Raw genomic sequence first — 17,926 nt, forward strand, 5'->3', positions numbered from 1 at the left:
CGTCTAACTCAAGTTCGGCTTGTTGCTGCTGTCCCATCAGTGCCTGATCTCAACAAAAGTTTTAGGAAATTTGGCTAATAGAAGTCCTATGAAATTTCCTGGCAATACTGAGCGAAGCAGGGGACTGCGTCAATGTGTACTGTTTACTGCTGCTCTTAGCTTCTTCCTTCAAGCGAGGAGCTTCTTGTCCCAGACTTTGTGGAGACAGAAACGTTTTTCCTTGGGGCGGGGGGGGGGGGGTGTCTGCCTTTAGTTATTGGCTAGATCACAGTTATAGTGTGAGTAATAGTCAAGGCATTCTGAAAAGCTTAGTAGCATAAAAACCTGTGTATTTCCATTAAGTTTGAGCCAGAAGACCATGCTTACTTCTTATTCTGCTCACAGCAAACACAGTGAAGTAGTCTGTGTTTATATTGCTTTGTTCCCTTTAGGTTTTTAGATCACGTTAAAAATGAGGAAAGCCCTCTACCTCCAATCGGCAATCACCATGCTTTTTTCAGTGATGATCAGGAGCCCTGTCCAGTGACTGAAATAGCTGACCTAATCCGTGATTCCTATGAGGTAAAATAAAACTTGATATCTCCTGGATTTTCTGTGATACTGAAATAAAGGTGTGAGTTTCCATAGCATAACCCTCTGGTAATTCAGCCCCTCGATAAGGGGCTCAGATACCACAATGATGGGCATGGTATAAATACCTAGTTAGGTTGATAAACTAGAGACTAAATATATTAAAACGCTCTCATTTTTTTGGGACTAATAATACTACACACTTTTTACATTTTCAGAAAAGTTAAAAAAATCTATTCCTATATTCTAGAAATTCGGAGACCACTCTGTGGAACATATAGAGCATATGCGCTATAAACACCGGATTCGTGTTCTACAAAGCCATGAGGATACAACCAAACAAAATGTGGTGAGTATAATTTTCTAGCACTTCGGGGGTTTTTTAAAACTACTATTACTCTAATTAAGCTGCTTTAAATTTAAAAAGGCACCATAGCGTGAGTTAAGGGTGATCTGTTATCTGATGTTTTTTAGCCTCCGTGCTTTTTTGCACTTGTATTCATAATGTCCCTAAGGTAGATTTAAAGGGGGGACTGGAAGAAATATGGAACCATAAATGTTCCAGTTCTTGGCTGTCCTTTTTTAATTGTGTCGAGCACAATGTGGGAGGGCACATTTCTTGACCATGCCATTTATACCAGTGCTAGTATTCACCACTGTGCTTTTCCCTTCTTTCCCTTTAAGCTCAGAGTTGTCATCCCAGATGTTTCAATTCTTCCTGAAGATTTAGAGGAACTATATGACTTGTTTAAGGTGGGTATGTCTGGAAAGTAGAGGGATGAAGACAGAAAACTCCAGTGTTATGGGTTTAGTTTGCAGATCATGGTTTGGGCTCACACTGGAGCTTCAGTGAAGAACTGCAGGAAGAGGGAATTACTGTAATAGTAGTGGTGTGCTCATTTGGATAAGATGCTTACCTTGCTGTTTTTCTCCCTTCAGGTGGCTGTTCAGCTAGATTATAGAGAGCAAATTTAATGACCATTTAAGACAGTGGGGCTCGGATTGGGTCTCAGGGACCTCATGACACTTCTAACCTTTAGTACAAAAAGGACTGCATGAAATCAGGTTCTGTTGTACTCTAGCAACTTCTGTCTGCACACAGGTTTAATAATGCACAGCTCTGCAACCTCTGGTCTCTGTGCTGAGCAGCAAAAAACTTAAGTACCAAAAAAACCCTTCACTTTCTTCGTCTTAATGTTCTTTAGAGGCCGGTCCTCTCAGTAAACAATTAACCTGGAGTCCTTTCCATTCACTTACAATTTTTTCTGAGCTTTGACAATTTTATTTTATAAATAACTTATTTAATTGTCTTGTTCCTAATTTAATTTCCTGGTTTTGTGTTATTCTCTTTGAAATCGTTCTTTTTTTTTTTAGTAATGATGTGATATTTACCTGACTCTTTGTCTGTGTATTGTTTACCTTACAGCAATAACTAGTAGGTAATTGGGAGAAAATATTGTAAAACTCTTACTAGTTTTGAAAATATTACCTACTAATTACCCGTTGGAAATCATGAGACAACTTGTCTGATTTGAGACTTGAACAGTGGTTTTTTCTTAGGAATTGTCTTGGTATCATCACACCTACAAAAAGAGGTTAACCGTTCCAGCATACCTTTAAAAAATATTTAAGTCTGTATCAACTACTATTCTTAATAGTTTATGTAATAATGCTTTCTTTTCTTCGGCTTCTGATTCCTTTTAGAGAGAACATCTAATGAGCTGCTACTGGCAAGGGATGAGACCTGTAATTCTGCGACATGACCCAAATCGGCCTTATGCTGAGCAGTACAGAATAGACTCTCAGCAGTTCACTAACCTTTATAAACTTGTCTCACCATGGACATGTGGGGAACACACTCAAATTTTAGCTGAAAGAACATTCCGACTTCTGGATGAAAATATGGACCATCTCATCGAATTCAAAGGATTTGCTAGCTGTTTAGGTAGCTACCTTTGTGACAATCCAACTGGCACCTGGGCTGGGCTGGTGGCGGGATGGGATGGGATGCAGGGTGGTCTGGCTTCAGTTAGTGTGCCAAAGTAAGAGAAGGACATCTTTTTCTTGAGTACAGTTTAGCTAATCTCTCTTCTGTACTGATTTCACTTTGAAGTAATCAGAATTCTAAGGACCTGATTGAAAAATCATATTAAAATGCTTCACAGTTCTCAATCACCGGAAGTTTAATTTTTGCTAGGAAAAGATGTTTGAAGTCATACCAGGTGTAAAATTGTCTAAACATTCTTTTCTATTTGGAGATTAAGAAATCCGCTTTTCTCATGTTAGTTTTTTTCCCCAGTTGAGAGAGCTGCCTTGTATCTTTTGTGATTCATAATCCATTTAGCCTTTATGTAACTAAAGGGCAGAACAGTAGAGAATCTCAGCCCACCTAGGTCTAGCTTTGGGGGCCTTATTTTTCTCTTACACAGCAACCTCCTGCCTACCCCCTCTTTCCGTGTACACAGGCTGTGCTTGGAATGCCAAAATTGTAACCCAACCTGGAGTGAACTAGATTCCTTTGCTAGGGTATTCCTGAGATGCAGTTAGTGTCTGAATGGCATGAGGCTGTGCACCTCCATATCTTGCCAAAGTTGAAACTGCCTTACCTGTAGCGAGATGCCAAATCCAGTATTCAAACATAGATCTCCTCACTTAATGTCTAGAACTGATTTTTGATACGGAGCTGCGTCACTGTATCACTCTTAATGTCAGCGGATGTGACTAGTTTAAAAAACCCTTCACAGTATGTTTTGAGTAAATTAAACAGTACCTTGTCTGCATTGGTTATTTAAATAAAATAGGGGAGCCCTCACTGCTCTGCTTATCCTACAAGATGGTAGTGGTGGTGTATGGGAAGTATTAAGAAGTAAATGGTGGCCCCCAAATATTTCTAAATTAGATGTGTTTCATGGTTAGTAACAGTTGGGCTATGCACAAGACCAACCTAGCTGGTTACTTGCTGGTCAGGCACAGCTTAAATATTTCATTTTAATACACTGGCTGCATGTACATCTGAACATTCTGTTGTGCTTAAAGAGCTGATTATTTTAAACTGTGGAAGTAAATGTTCTGGTGCACTGTTTATTTTCCTCTTGTAGATGTTATGTACAATGGAGAAATGAATGAAAAGATAAACCTGTTATACAGGCTGCACATCCCTCCTGGTAAGAAATTTGAAAGGAAAAGATCATCCTTCCTTCCTCTCCCAGTCCCCATAAGTAGACGCTTTGGGAAGTAGAAGTTGCTGAATGAATGGACATGGCTTCGCTCAGAGGAGAGGATGTGCTCTCTACTGGTGCTAGTTAGTTACAATTTTTTAAAATTCCAGTCAAAGCTCTTCGTAGCTTAATTTTGAAACTTGTGGATGTATTCCTATAAACAAGGTGGCTTACAGCTGCTGTACTCTGAGATGTCTTGCAATCGATTCCGGGCCTTTTTCCATACAGGAGGTAGTTCTAAGGGGTTGGTACTCTATTTTTATTGAAAAGATTTGTGCATACACTACTGGTTTGACCTTGCAGAGATACAGTCTCCGTCTAACATGTGATTAGGTGACTAGAGTTTGAGTGATATTTTATACAGCGTGTGTGAAGCTTTTTTTAACGTGTTACTTGTGGCAACATTTCCTGCTACTCCACTACAATAAGCTGCTTGTTTTAACACAAGCATAAAGTCTGACATAACTAGGCAATGTTTAAATAACCATCACCTGCAAATATCAGCTTTAGCATAAATGCTAGTTTTCTTCCTGAGCTCAGGGGATTAAAATGCGATAAAGCTCTTAGTTATCAATGCACCAGGTCAAGTATCACTAACGATCTCGGTCTGTTTCATTTTTTTGGGTAGCTCTCACAGAAAATGAGAGAGACAGTCAGTCACCACTAAAGAATCCTTTATTGTCTACTTCGAGGCCACTGGTATTTGGAAAAACAAATGGTATGTGCTGTCAAATTTATAAAATTATGTTCGTATAATTATGTACATAATAGAGCTGTCCAGGTCTAAGTTCTTTATGGGTCAAGTTTTTTCTCCTCTCCAGTTTCTGGCTTTTGAATTTGTTGCAATGGAATTAAAACTAATGCTTGTGTTTTTTCCCCACCGAAGGTGATACAGTAGATTACCAGAAGCAACTGAAGCAGATGCTTAAAGATTTAGCCAAAGAGAAGGATACGAAAACTGAAAAAACAATGCCAAAAATGAGCCAGGTATTATATATTGAGGATGTAATTTTAAAATACCTTTTTAAAATGTGTGAGCACAACTCTGCAGCTCCTTCTAATGACAGGTACCACAAACAAATCTAAAATTACTCCGTGTACTAGATCCAAAATTTGAACTACTTTGGACCAGGTGAAGCTAATCCAAAAGGGTAGGGGCCCTTGACCACCCCACCAGCAACGGTCTCTCTTGTAAATTGAGAGCCCATGTACCTCCACTGGCTGCAAATACACTAATGTAGTACTGGGAAAGAGGTAATTTCTCAAATAGCTAGGTCCAAGCCATATCTACGTTTTCTACAGGCCGAAACCAACAAGCAGCTAAATGCAGATCCTAGATCGCCTGTGTTGTGCTTAATGCACTGTCAGTTTCAGGGTTGACTGAAGATGTTACCCCATTCCCATGAAATCCTAATCTCCCTCCCCAGATTCCCACACACATACCCTCTCACTCACACAGACACACGTGGCTTGTTTGAAATCCAGTCTTTGGCACTTTAAATTAGGAAAGTATTACTAACTGCCAGAGTACATCCTTGTAACTTTTTTTTTTGGCATTTTATCAAACCACTAAATGTCTTAAATTTGTAGCAAGAGCTCACAAGTGAGGATGCTTCTGTATGGTACTCTAAAATCCTGTCGTCACCTTATGCTTACTGCCCAAACTTTTACAGCTATTGTACCGTGTCCGTCACATGGTGCGATCAATAATTTGACCTGTTACAATAATTTCCCCTTGCCTATTAGAGGGAATTCATCCAGTTCTGCAAAACCTTGTACAGCATGTTTCATGAAGATCCAGAGGAAAACTCTTTATATCAAGCCATTGCCACTGTGACCACTTTATTACTTCAGATTGGAGAAGTGGGTCAAAGAAGCAGCAGCTTGGGAAGTGGATCAGATGAATTTACTGAGGAGACACAGGCTGAGGCCCCTGCCTCAGACCAGGATACTGTTTTTACTGACACTGTGAAGACTACTCCTACAGAGACTCAATCTTTACCTGGGACTGAAGGGAACTGGACTATCTCCTTTGAACAAATTTTAGCATCACTCTTGACTGAACAGTCACTAGTAAATTTCTTTGAAAAGCCTTTAGAACTGAAACCAAAACTGGAGAACGCAAAGCTAAATCAATACTGTCTCAAACCAAATGGAATGAGTGAGCAGTCACTAGCTGAACACATGAAACTAAATACATAGTAGCAAATTTTCCTGAAACTGACTGCACTGAAGTTACACCAAAGCTACATGTTGCAAAGAAAGGCGTTTTGTTTGCTCTTCAGTTTGAGAGCTTTAAAAGCTAAAGGGGTGTGTAGTTTGTGCCACTGATTTATGATGATCTTGTTTTGAATGTAAAAGGAAACATCTGTCTGCACTGTGAAGACACTGCAGACCCATTACATAGTGGGAGAGCAGAAGCTGGCTCCAGGAGTTTTGTTACAGAGCTTGGTTTTTTTAATTGGGGAAAACCCTTCTCAGCTACTGTCTGCAGTTTATGTGGTGGTTTGGGTTTTGTTTTTTCTTTGCACTAATCCTGAAGACTGGTTTCAATGCTGGTAATTGAAACTATTTTAATATTTTTGATTGTATTCAGATTTGTATGTCTTGCTAAGTGTACATGGACTGCTTCTGATGTTCTGTGAAAACATGCACTTTTCAATTAAATCTTTTTGTACTGGACTTTACTTGAAGTAGGGGTACTGTATCAACTCTTCAACTCAGGAATACCTCATGAGGTATGTGCAGGACACTCCCTCTAACCCTCCTCTGTAAAGAGTACTTTTCAAAGTGGGGGGGTTTGTAGCCCATATTGCACAAGTTACTCTTCGTTTTTCTGAAAGCCTCAGTGAACAGACGAGACCTAATTAAAAAAAAAAAGTACCCTTAGCCACTACAACCAGTAATTGTGTACACTGTTTTTACAAATTGCCACAGAGCATTGAACCTGAGGTCTATGTAATTTAGTATCTTGCCTCTGACGGGCAAGAACGAGATGTTTTAGAGGATACAGGTCTCAACTTCCTACAGCAGGTTAACTACAGGTTGGGGGGGAAATCTTTTTGCTGTGAATTTCCTTGGCTGTCCTCATGGTCTTTGTAAACAGTATCTTTTAAAAACACCTTTAGAGCAGAAGGGTGATAAAAATAACATCCTAATAAAGCAAGCAGAAATTTCAGATGCTTAGCCACCAACTGCTGATTTGGATATGCTGTAGTTCTTTGAGCATTAAAAGACACACTGTTCAATAAGGTATCTTAGTCAGAATAAGTGTCATTTTTATAACTTTATTGTCCTGAAAATCAGTTTAGTTTTCATCTACATTGACTGTCTGTAGACCTGCAAAAAAAAAAACAAATTAAGTTGTATTAATGTACCAGTGACCAAGATAGTCTACTTTAAATCTTAGATGCACTTAAGGAGATTTACTCAAAGCCATAATTAGCAGTTAACCACAAGATAGACTGCCACCATCAAGGTACAAATTAACTCTCATTTATGAATTTTTTTTGCCCTACTAGTGACACACAACATTTAAGATTAAAATCCCAAAATTATTCAGTTTCAACTTTAGACTTCTGTTTGTGTGGGTCTGAGAGCAGCAGAGGTAACTGCTGGGCAAGAGAAGCCGCCCTCGCCCCCCCAGCAGAAATTTAAGAGTGAAGCTCTTTGACAAGAACTTAGCTAGCTAACAATGTCCACAGATAGCTGGAAGAGTCTCTATTGCAGCAGAAGCTTAGTAGGCTTGTCTTTACCAACGGCCTTGCTCAGAAAACATGTGATGGAGAAGAGTATGAACACTCACTTTTGAAAGTGGTGACTGGTACATAGGTAACCAGCGTGTAGAGTTTGTTGGGTGAATCTTCATCCTCATTGCGTTTTCTGGATAAACGTACACGGATGCGGTAGGGAACATTCCTAAAATATTACACAAGTTTATGTAGTTTCATTTTCAATACAATTTGCATGAATGCAATTTTAGTCTCACTGTAGAATTTAAGACCGACAATCTGAGTTTCAGTGATATACAGGTAGCAGAGCACCCTTAAACAAAGTGAGTCTTATCACACCTGATATGTAAAATGAGTTCCTGGATGTTTCAGCCAAGAAAATAACTAAAAGAAGTGGCCTATAGCCCTTACAGATCTGGGGTGTTTACACTGTCACTGCCAATTCTGTACTTGAGTGCAGCTAAGACAAAGGTGAGCAAACTACGGTCCTCAGGACCATCCTGCCCGGCCCTTGAGCTCCCCGGCTCCTCCCCTGCTGCCAGCGCTCCTGTGGGGCAGCATGGCATCGGCGGGGGGTCTGTCAGGGGACGGGGACAGGCACAGCCCTCCATACAGTTTTGCAACCCCAATGTGGCCCTCAGGCCAAAAAGTTTTCCCACCCCTGAGCTAAGAGCACATTTCATAAGCCAGGGCTCTCCCAAGAAGCAAACAGTGGGACTATAAAAATGGGAGACATTTGGAAATAAGGACAGATCAGTCTGCTGTGAGGAACAAGCACCATTACTGTTGGCTAGCTAAATGTCTCCCACGTGACTAACAGAAATACAGGGCAGACAATTAGATGTTAATAAATTCTTCCTGGTCACATGCCACCTGCAGCATGTTGCGCATATTCTAAGAAGTAGATGCTTGAAGTCTCATCCTAGACAGAGCATAAAGCACTGTTTTCTAACTGCCTGAGAATCAACAGCTGAACTCATGTGTGTTTGCAAGTTTTATCCAGATACTTATGGTCATCATCTGATGGTAGCAGAACATGGTTTTTTGAAAAGAGGGTATCTGAACATGCCACATGTAACAAAGGGATAAAACATTTGAAGCCTAAGTGGCCTGTGAGACATTAACTGTATTAAGACTTACACTAGTCCTTCAAAGCTAGTCCCAGGCTAGGATCCCTGTATAGCTTATGTTTTGTCATTTTTAGTATGTAACAGTTGAGAAAGGGAGACACAAAATGATCTGTCCAAACTCTTTTTGAGGAGAACCTACATAGCTACTGCCCAGTGTACAGAATTCAAGATTTTGAAACCCCACTGCCAGGAGAATCTGATTCTGCAGAGGAAGAGATATGAGTTCACGAACAGACTGATGTGTTTAGTGTCCTCTGCCCCTCTTTTCTACCAGTTTCCTCCCCAAGGCTGCAGAGAAGACTCTTAAGCCATGTCTACACTGAGTGCTGCAGCGACACGTACGGTGAAGATGCTCTATGCCGCCGGGGGAGAGCTCTCCCATTGACATTCCCCCCCTTTCCCCCCCCCAGGAGCAGCATAAGTTATGTTGGCAGGAGAAGCTCTCCCACCACCATAGTGCTGTGCACACTAGCATAGGGATCTGGGTGCCTGTCTGACACCTACACCCCAGCATGGTTCTCAAACCAGGTGAAGATAGGCAGGTCTTGCCTGCAGGGTCTTTATTTAGTAGGTGTGCTCTGAGCACACCTAATTCCACACAAAATGACCAGGTGGGGAGGAAGCCTTCCTTATAACCTTAAGCCCAGTGACACAAGTACTGGGCTCGGGTGTGGGAGACCCCAGTTCAATTCCCTCCAAGCCCTGATGAGCAGGGGTTTCCCACTTCTCAGATGAGTGCCCTACCTTCGAGCATAAGGATGATAAAAAAAACTAATTAAAAACAAGTTTATTTTTAAAAATCTGTCTAAAATTAAATTTATAACCTATGTTAAGGCCTAAACGTATTCTACTCAATTGTGTAAATACTAAAAAAAATATTAAATGGTATATATTTGCTACCAAGTTTAAAAAAAAAAAAACCAACCACCAAACTAAGCACCTGGAACAAGAGTTTGCATCTACTGCTGTCAAAAAGCAAGTTTAGCACTTCAGAGAGAATATTTTCTTCATCTGTTTACTGAACTAGTTCAGTTCCATGACTAGTTCATTAAAAATTAAGTAACTGATTGGGAGTTGAAAAAGCAGGAAAGTTTGTTTTCCTCTTCCAATCTGTTAATAAAAACTGGGTATGAGAGAGTGACCAGAAATAATCAATTCAATTAATTAACTACAGATAATTCCTTTGTTTAATAAATAGGTCAGTCTCTGTTTTGCTAAACTTTACTCTTACATATGCACCACATTTAATGTAATTTTATATAAAAAATACAATTTTTTTTGCATTTATTTGAATTTTAATTTCAATCCAAAGAACTTGACAAATCACAAGTAAAAAAAATCTAGTAAATAAATGCATTAATCATTTTCTAACAAAGTAAAATTAAGAATCTGAATAAGTGTAATTTAAGCTATACAGTAGAACATCAGAGTTACAAACTGACTAGCTGACCACACGTCCCATTTGGAATCAGAAGTATGCAATCAGGCAGCAGTAAAGACCAAAAAAAAACAAAAAAAATCCAGTACAGTGTTATATGTAAACTAATAAAAATAAAGGGAAAGTTCAAAAAAAGATCTGACAAGTAAGGAAACTGTTTCTGTTATTGTTTCATTTCAATTAAGATAGTTAAAAGCAGCATTTTTCTTCTGCATAGTAAAGATTCAAAGCTGTATTAAGCCAATATTCAGTTGTAAACTTTTGAAAGAATAACCATGTTTTTGTTCAGAATTATGAACAACCTCCATTCCTGAGGAGTTCGTAATTCTGAGGCTCTACTCTATAGCTGCTTAAATACATGGGTGTAGATGTAGTAGTTCCTCCCAGTTAGCAAAAAGAAGCACTAAAGACTATAAAGACTAAAAATAGTTGCAAGTCAACAAAATGTAATGGTTACCAACCAATGAGAATCACCTTTTCTTTAGGAAGATAACTGAAGAGTACAAATACAAAACACTATCAATTATTTAAATCAATCCACCCTGATAGAGTCATTTGGCCCTACTTAATTACAAAGTAGAATGACTTCAAGAGTTATTGAGGCAGCCCTACATTAGAATATCACAAGTCCACTGGTTAGGACACTCACCTGAGAAGTGGGGAACCTCTTTTCAAATCCTCTCTCAGCAGAAAAAGGAGGAACTGAACTGGTGTCTCCCAAATCTGGCTATCTAGCTACCTGGCCGAAGATTATAAAGGAGGCCTAATTTCTCCCCCTCCTCCCCCCATGTGAAGAGGGGGTTCCCAGCTGCATTTCACAAACAGTGGGAGGAACCACCTCTGCAGACCAGATCTATCCATGAGAAGGGCAGGGCTTTCAACACAGCCCTCTGGTAGGCATCTCCCCTTGGCTAGTTTAGGCGACTCCCCGCCTAGTGTACTAGTTTGTGTAGATCCCATTCATTGTCTAGGTGCCTAAGGCCATGTCTACACTACCCGCTGCATCGGCGGGTAGTGATCGATCTATTGGGGATCGATTTATCTTGTCTAGTGTAGACGCGATAAATCGATCCCCGATCGCTCTGCCGTCGACTCCGGAACTCCACCACTGCAAGAGGCGGAATCGATGGGGGAGCAGTAGCCGTCGATCCTGCGCTGCAAGGACGCGAAGTAAGTGATTCTAAGCTGATCTAAGATACGTCGACTTCAGCTACGCTATTCTCGTAGCTGAAGTTGCGTATCTTAGATCGATCCCCATCCCCAGTGTAGACCAGGACTTACTCAGGGTTTGTGACTTCCAGTAATTTCCCAAGAAGCTAAATCCCTTTGTGGATGTGGGTCCTAAGCCCAAGACCTCACCCAATCACTTATAATACCAGAAAGGAAACATCTGCATGCAAAAAGCAAATACTGGTGAGTGGAAGAGATACTTAGAGATTCTCTCACGTGTGTGTTTGTGAAATTCTTCCCCCCCACTCACGATTAGAGCCCCTGGGACGTACCTTATCCCTTTGGCCCAGACCGCTTTGTTCAATCTGGTGTCAATGCGTACATCAGGAGTACCCATCTCCTTCATTGCAAATTTACGGATCTCCTTGAGAGCACGGGGGGCACGTTTCTTGAATCCCCTGAGAACAGAAAAAACGGTAAATTAGTATTTAGCTAATCTTTAATAAATATCCCCAGCACTGGAAACTTGCCATGGATCTAGCCAGACTGTCATTCCATAGGCATATAAAGCCAAAAGGTTTTGTTGGGCTATCCTAACCTTATTGTTGTTGCAACAACTGCATCAGAGTTATTTCTAAATAGATACAGATGTGCAGTGTACATACAATTTCAATAAAATTTCACTACAACAAGCTTGTTGTACTAACTGGCTCCAAGGGCTTATTTCAAGTTGTCCCTTGGATGAGATTTTTAAACTAAAGTAGCACAGCTCAGAGCACTATTTGTATGTTGCTGACAGATTAACATCTAATGCTAGTGGGGGAAGAAAAGTTAGGAGCAAGATGGCAGGAAGACTAAACAAGAGGGAGACACAAACAGTATTTCAGACCAAGTACCTCCTGGTAGTGAGAGAAAAAAAGCAGCCTCAAAAAACTAAATAGATTTATAGAATCAGAAAGCGAAAACAACAAAGGGAACTGATTGAATCACCAGAGGAAAAAAACAGTGCATGTCCCCCTCCCCACTTCTGTATAAAAGTAATGACATTTATCAATTATCTTCCACTTAGTAGAAAAACTTCTCTCATCTAGCCAATACTTTCCTATTATTGGCTCCTTAAAATTTATAAAACTAAACCCAAGTTAAAAAGTCTCTCCCACTTGAATATAACTATACATCCACAGCCAGCTCCCAAGTGAAATGACAGAGTTCCTGTACAAGTCTTCACTCTCTATAAACTCAACAGCAGTGTGCCAAACCTAGAAAAAATAATGTAAAGTGAGAATAACATCCTGATAACTGTATTTGCCAGAAACCATAATCACTCAGGCCTTGATGTTGCAACTAAGGTCTACATGCAGGTGCAGAACTGAGGCCTAATATACCCCATCACGCTGAAGCCAGCATCTTTGATGACAATCATCCACTTCCAACAGTTAGAAAGCTTACTGTAACCATTTCCAAACACCAGCCAACTTAAGCAGGTAAAGTAAGATCAACTTTATTGGGCATGAAAAAAGCCACTCACACTCCATGGATCCGTTTGTGAATGTTGATGGTATATTCCCTAGTCACCACCTCATTGATGGCAGATCTCCCCTTCTTCTTTTCTCCACCTTTCTTTGCTGGAGCCATCTGTTCAACATTGAAAATCAAGGACACGTCTAATTCCATGTGGGCCTTTCCATCAAGTCATCTCTAACCCTTTCCCCCTCACACATTAGGGTTTCCACAATCAGAAGTCTATTTCAGCTTAAAGAACAGGAGTACTTGTGGCACCTTAGAGACTAACAAATTTATTAGAGCATAAGCGCAGATAAATTGGTTAGTCTCTAAGGTGCCACAAGTACTCCTGTTCTTTTTGCGGATACAGACTAACACGGCTGCTACTCTGAAACCTGTCATTTCAGCTTAATCCACCACTGACAGAGCACTAGCCTTGCAGGTTTCAAAACATGCAGCTTCAGTGTTACAGTCCCCCCTCCCCAGGCCCTACAGCAAGGTGCTGCACCACGCCTCAGTTTGCTGACCCCTCTCCCCCATACGCTCCCATGACACCCCGAAAGCACAGACCCAAGCTTGGCTCCAGCTTTCGGGGCCCTCAAAACCTGGGGCAAACCCTAGCCCTAGAGGTGCCGCCTGCTGCTAAACAAGCACCCGCACCTCTCCCATCCGCCCTATACAAGGCCTGGGTCCCAGCCCCGTGCGGGCCCCCGTGCCCACAGCCCCTCTCGCCCCGTGCTCATAACCCCGCCCCCAGCCCAGGCCCCTCTCCTAGCCCGGGCCCCGGGCGCGTATCCCGCCCCCTGGGCCGGCAATACCCGGTGCCCCGGGCGCGGGGTCCCCTCGCCACTCGGGCCGGGCGGGGCCCGGGGCGCGGCGGGACCCGGCGAGGCGGATGGCGGCGGATGGGCGGGCGGACCCCGCAGCGAGCCACTCACCCTGCCCGGGCACAGGTCGGAAAGGAAGGCGCGGGGGACTGTGGGACGAACCAAACCGGAGGGGGCGGGGGGAAGCGAGGAGCACTTCCGGGTTGGGGGACAGGCGGGACTGCGCCTGCGTGGCCTGAAGAGGCGGCAGGTGGCGCCCGGCGGCTCTGAGGCTGCCCCGTTGCGGGCAATGGGAGGCCGCCGGGGGGGGGGGCGCAGGATCGGGGCCTGCTTGCCTGGAAGGCCGAAGCGCGGGAGTTGCTGAGCAACCCGGCAATAACAGCCCCGCCCGCGAGCGCCCCGTGCAACCCGGGGCTGGTTTAAAACCCGGGCGGGGGGTGGTTAATGGGCGCTGGGTCCATGTCCCGGGGGCTGCGCCTGGGGGGCGCTGGGGGCGTTTCCAACGAGAGCCAGAAACGGACTTTTGTGGCAGTGGGAGCGGAGCTTCTCCTGCGTCTGCCGAGTGCGGCCTTAGGAGCTTTAAGAAAATCTCCATGAGACTTTCAAAAAAAATGTGGGGAGTTGGTGCAACTCGTGGTCCAGCAATCCTTCAATAGCAATCCAGTGTCCTAATCCAGCAACCCTACAATAACCCAGTGCCGAGCCCCAGTAACTCTACAATAACCCAGTTCACTTGCTCAGCAGCCCTACAATAACAACACTGCACTGCAGCACTCTGAGAATAGTACAGCTGTCTGTTAGAGACTATAGCTTACCTCAGCCTAGCTGTGAGCAATAAATCAACCCGCAGTAATAAGCCCAACACAGCATCACTGTCCTATAGTGAACATAGCACAGCCTGAGTGCTGTCTAATATCAGCTCTACAACTCTAAAACAATAAAACAGCTCAGCATGATGACCCAACAATAATAATAGCCCAGTGTAGTGTCGCATTCTTTCAGTAATAACCCAATACAGTGGGACAGAGCCCTAAAGGAGTAAATTGGCATAGCATGTTACAATTCAAAATGGGGCTGGGGTATGTAGAAGTGAAACCAATAGCATTTGAGAAAGGATGGACAGTGGCCCTCAATCTATTCTTATGAGTATCATATTCCTGTATAACAGTTAAGTGGAAATCAAGCATGGCAAGTTTATTGTTTCCTCCTGTAAACTACTGGTTTTTGCCCCTGGTTATAGGCTTCAGTCAAACATAAGATTATTGACTGCAGAAATGAAGTGGTTGAGGGGAATATTGGGAGTTTTAAGACTGGGGTGCTGGAACAATTTTTATACTGGGGGTGCTGAGAGCCACTGAACCAAATTGTAAACCCTGTATGTAACGGAAACCACTTCTAGGCAGAGGGTGTGGCAGCACCCCTCGTTCCAGCACCTATGGTTAAGACTACAGCAAATTAAAAAAATAAGATGTGATAAGAAAATGGCTAGGCCAAGAAATAACGCTGTTACAGAAGATTTAAAGAAGACAATTGTGATGAAAGACTAAGGATGCGTTGGATAGACACTGTGACAAACAAAACAAAAAATGATTAACGATGAATTAAGCCGTGAAGCTGGGTCAAGACAGAAAGTGGAAAGACTTCATCAGCCCATCAGCACAGTTGATCTGGAGTCAAAGAAGGAAGGGAGCATGGCCAGAGCACCTTGCATTCTGGTAATCCCTGCCAGTGCAGCAGCCCCCCGGCTTCAGTTGTAGCTAACATAACTTAGAGCAGGGGTTCTCAAACATATTTGATAGCCGCTATCCCCTCCCCTCCCGCCCTTTGTAGCTGTAGCATTTTATCCCTCCCTGCCACCTCCAGGTGCCTGACCAGCAGCCACTGCTCTCCATCTGCCCAGCTCTGAATGTGCACAGTAAGATTTTTTTTCCCCTAAAGCTTCTCATGCCCACTGCCCCTCCAAATACATTCTGCCCCCTCCCCCCAATTTGAGAACCTCTGGGTTAGGGTAGCCCTCGAGCTGCTCTAATTTATGGCAGAGGCAAAACAGTCTCTAGCTGTCTCCAGAATCAAGAAAGCCCTAACAAAGCTTTAAGCTACCTTTTCGTCTCCTACCCCAAGGCTCTGCCCCATAGTGTCTTGAGAATTTTAAGTGAAATGATATTTCCCAATGAGGAACTAGTTACCTACAGGTACAAGTTTAATGTTGTCTTTTGGGGCTCCCTAAAGCAGTATTATTCTTGTTACCTTTGATGAAACAAGGAGAGGAACAGCTGTCAGAATAGGGTTTTTTTGGAAACAAACATCAAACAGTTTGTAAGGTTACAGTGAGACTTTCAAGTCTAAATTGAGTTACATAGTTAAACAGCCATAGGAAGGAGAATGTGTGTAAATTCTGTAGTAAAGCTTTCCAGCTACTTTATTATGCTCCAGAGCAAATACAAATGTGCATTATTAAATGGAAAGAAAAAAATAATTTGAGGATGTATATAGCATGAGACAGTAGCTCCCTTCACAAAAATGTTACTAATTCATTAATTTATTACTAAATATTCACTCATAAAAATAAATTAATAAAAAGCACAAAAAACTTTATACTTGTGAAATGAATTAATATTTCATATACAAAATAATTTCCACATAATTCCATATAATTTTATTTTATATAGAAATAGGTCATTATTACAACAGCTGTACAATACACTACTTTTTATTTTATAATTACATAAAATCTTTCTTAGAAACATAAAACATACAAAAAAGCGAAAAGTGCATTTTTTAAAGGAAAATTCAAATGTTATCATGAAAAAGATATGTGATAATTTGCAGCATCCCTAGTCATTGGGCCAAAACACAGTGCATATTTTTCAGATACTTGTTGCTATGACCATCTGTAAGTGGGCTGTTCATCTTGTAAAAGGACCCACTCTATATTATCAAAGAGTCTACTAGAATTCTGGAACAATACAGCTGCATGTTTGTGCTTATATTTTTAGTTCTCCTTTGCAGTCACAATTCACAGAGTAAACAGGAAACAGTCCAGTGTTTTTTGTTTTTAATCAAAAAGAGCAGGTAAGGTAAACTGCTTTAATCAAGGGGTATGGATTGTGTAGCATTTTTAACTGTGACTGGGCTTTCTGTTTAATTGGATGTACCAGTTTGGCCACCAGAATAATGAAACAAACCTCTCTTTATAGAAAGTGCCTAGGTTATATCTTCTGTGCAGTTGTGCAAAACAACAATAATAATCATAATAAAAATAATCTCTTGTTCTCTGCTCTATAGATTTTTGTTCCATTGCTTTTCTTACACAAAAGATGAACTGAAACAGTGTAGGCCAAGTACCTCATGTGTCTGTCCACAGTCTTTAGGAATCAGAGTGCTCTCAGAATGATGGACCAACAAGAATGTTCTCCTGCCGCACAGCAATCAGTGATGGAGTTTGCACAAGATAGCATTCGTGTTTATTTTACTCAGCCTGATGATACATAATATTGTCATGAAACAGTGCAAACTGAATCCAACTCCTTTTCTGTGGCACTGTCTGCTGCAGTCCACACTCTGTGGCCTGCTACTGCCTTGGAGCTTTGAAATGAATGCATGTGCAAAAGTCAAAATTGTAGGTTCAAAGTCATTTCTTCTCTCCTGCCCCACGCATCTATTGGTTATAGCTAATCGTGCATTGATTGTGCTGGTGTGGGACTCTATCATAGTGACTATGGTATATTTGATGATTCTGACAAGCTATTGGTTCTTCTTGAAGCAAGTGGCTGCTGCTGTGTATGATGGTATCCTATATTTCCTTGCTGTTGTGAGTAGGACGGCAGGAGCAAAGAATCTGGTTGCTCACTGTGTAAAGAACTTGGTGTCTGCACCTACAGATAAAAGAAAATTCATTTGCGTGATTTGATACAAAAGTTCTTATTTCTTAATGTGAAGGGTATTTTAGAAAATTATGAGTTTGCAGCCTTATTCTTAGGCTAAATATTTCAGAGGCTGTGTACCTGGTATTGTTAGCATAGGTAATAGGGCCTGATCCTGCACCACTGAAGTCAATGGGAGTTCTAAAATTGACTTAAACGGGACTAGGATCTGTCTGATAGCACAGAAGTGGCTTTTCCATCAGTTTCAGTCTATAATATAGGTTTAATTCCAAGATTTTTGAAATCAGTGGAATTTTGCCATCGACTTCATTGGGTTTGGGATCAGGCTTTACAGGCCCAATCCATCTGAAGTTAAAAGGAAGACTCCTGTTGACTTCAATATGGGTTGTCTTCATTCCAAAGAATAAACCAATTAGCTGGTTCATATCACCTGGTTCTTTCAGGCAATCTGCCCC

The 17,926-nt window shown here is 41.7% G+C and overlaps 3 protein-coding genes across 8 annotated transcripts in view; 1 reads left to right on the plus strand and 2 right to left on the minus strand.

Annotated features, from left to right (window-relative positions):
- The window catches only part of TBC1D8 (TBC1 domain family member 8), a 73,715-nt gene extending 67,245 nt beyond the window's left edge, over positions 1-6,470 (plus strand). For all 4 annotated transcript variants that reach the window (XM_075130459.1, XM_075130466.1, XM_048857687.2 and 1 more), the window contains 8 exons: positions 432-561; positions 821-919; positions 1,255-1,323; positions 2,275-2,515; positions 3,669-3,734; positions 4,417-4,506; positions 4,675-4,775; positions 5,535-6,470. In XM_075130459.1, coding sequence (XP_074986560.1) covers positions 432-561; positions 821-919; positions 1,255-1,323; positions 2,275-2,515; positions 3,669-3,734; positions 4,417-4,506; positions 4,675-4,775; positions 5,535-5,990 — 1,252 coding nt within the window. In that variant the 3' untranslated portion in view covers positions 5,991-6,470. The remainder of the gene's footprint in view (positions 1-431; positions 562-820; positions 920-1,254; positions 1,324-2,274; positions 2,516-3,668; positions 3,735-4,416; positions 4,507-4,674; positions 4,776-5,534) is intronic.
- Positions 6,471-7,055: 585 nt separating this feature from the next.
- RPL31 (ribosomal protein L31) lies at positions 7,056-13,784 on the minus strand. Its single transcript, XM_048857730.2, has 5 exons — positions 13,699-13,784; positions 12,786-12,892; positions 11,590-11,715; positions 7,594-7,706; positions 7,056-7,127 (listed from the first exon to the last, which is right to left on the minus strand). Exons 2-5 carry the CDS (start codon positions 12,890-12,892, stop codon positions 7,096-7,098), a joined length of 378 nt encoding a protein of 125 aa, XP_048713687.1. The 5' UTR covers positions 13,699-13,784; the 3' UTR covers positions 7,056-7,095.
- Positions 13,785-15,974: 2,190 nt separating this feature from the next.
- Positions 15,975-17,926, minus strand: part of NPAS2 (neuronal PAS domain protein 2) — a 199,227-nt gene continuing 197,275 nt past the window's right edge. For all 3 annotated transcript variants that reach the window (XM_075130506.1, XM_048857779.2, XM_048857768.2), the window contains one exon: positions 15,975-17,462. In XM_075130506.1, the coding sequence (XP_074986607.1) occupies positions 17,304-17,462 (159 nt within the window). In that variant the 3' untranslated portion in view covers positions 15,975-17,303. The remainder of the gene's footprint in view (positions 17,463-17,926) is intronic.

The sequence above is a fragment of the Caretta caretta genome, chromosome 1, assembly GCF_965140235.1.
Source record: "Caretta caretta isolate rCarCar2 chromosome 1, rCarCar1.hap1, whole genome shotgun sequence".
NCBI classification, from domain to species: domain Eukaryota; kingdom Metazoa; phylum Chordata; order Testudines; family Cheloniidae; genus Caretta; species Caretta caretta.

What these genes read in the sequence shown, in the direction of transcription:
- RPL31 (XM_048857730.2), bottom strand. Translation starts at nt 12,892, where the DNA reads ATGGCTCCAGCAAAGAAAGGTGGAGAAAAGAAGAAGGGGAGATCTGCC. An exon ending in GTCTGGGCCAAAGGGATAAG is followed by an intron (nt 7,707 to 11,589) that starts GTACGTCCCAGG and finishes GTAATATTTTAG; the next exon opens with GAATGTTCCCTACCGCATCC. An exon ending in ACCAGTCACCACTTTCAAAA is followed by an intron (nt 7,128 to 7,593) that starts GTGAGTGTTCAT and finishes TTTTTTTTGCAG; the next exon opens with GTCTACAGACAGTCAATGTA.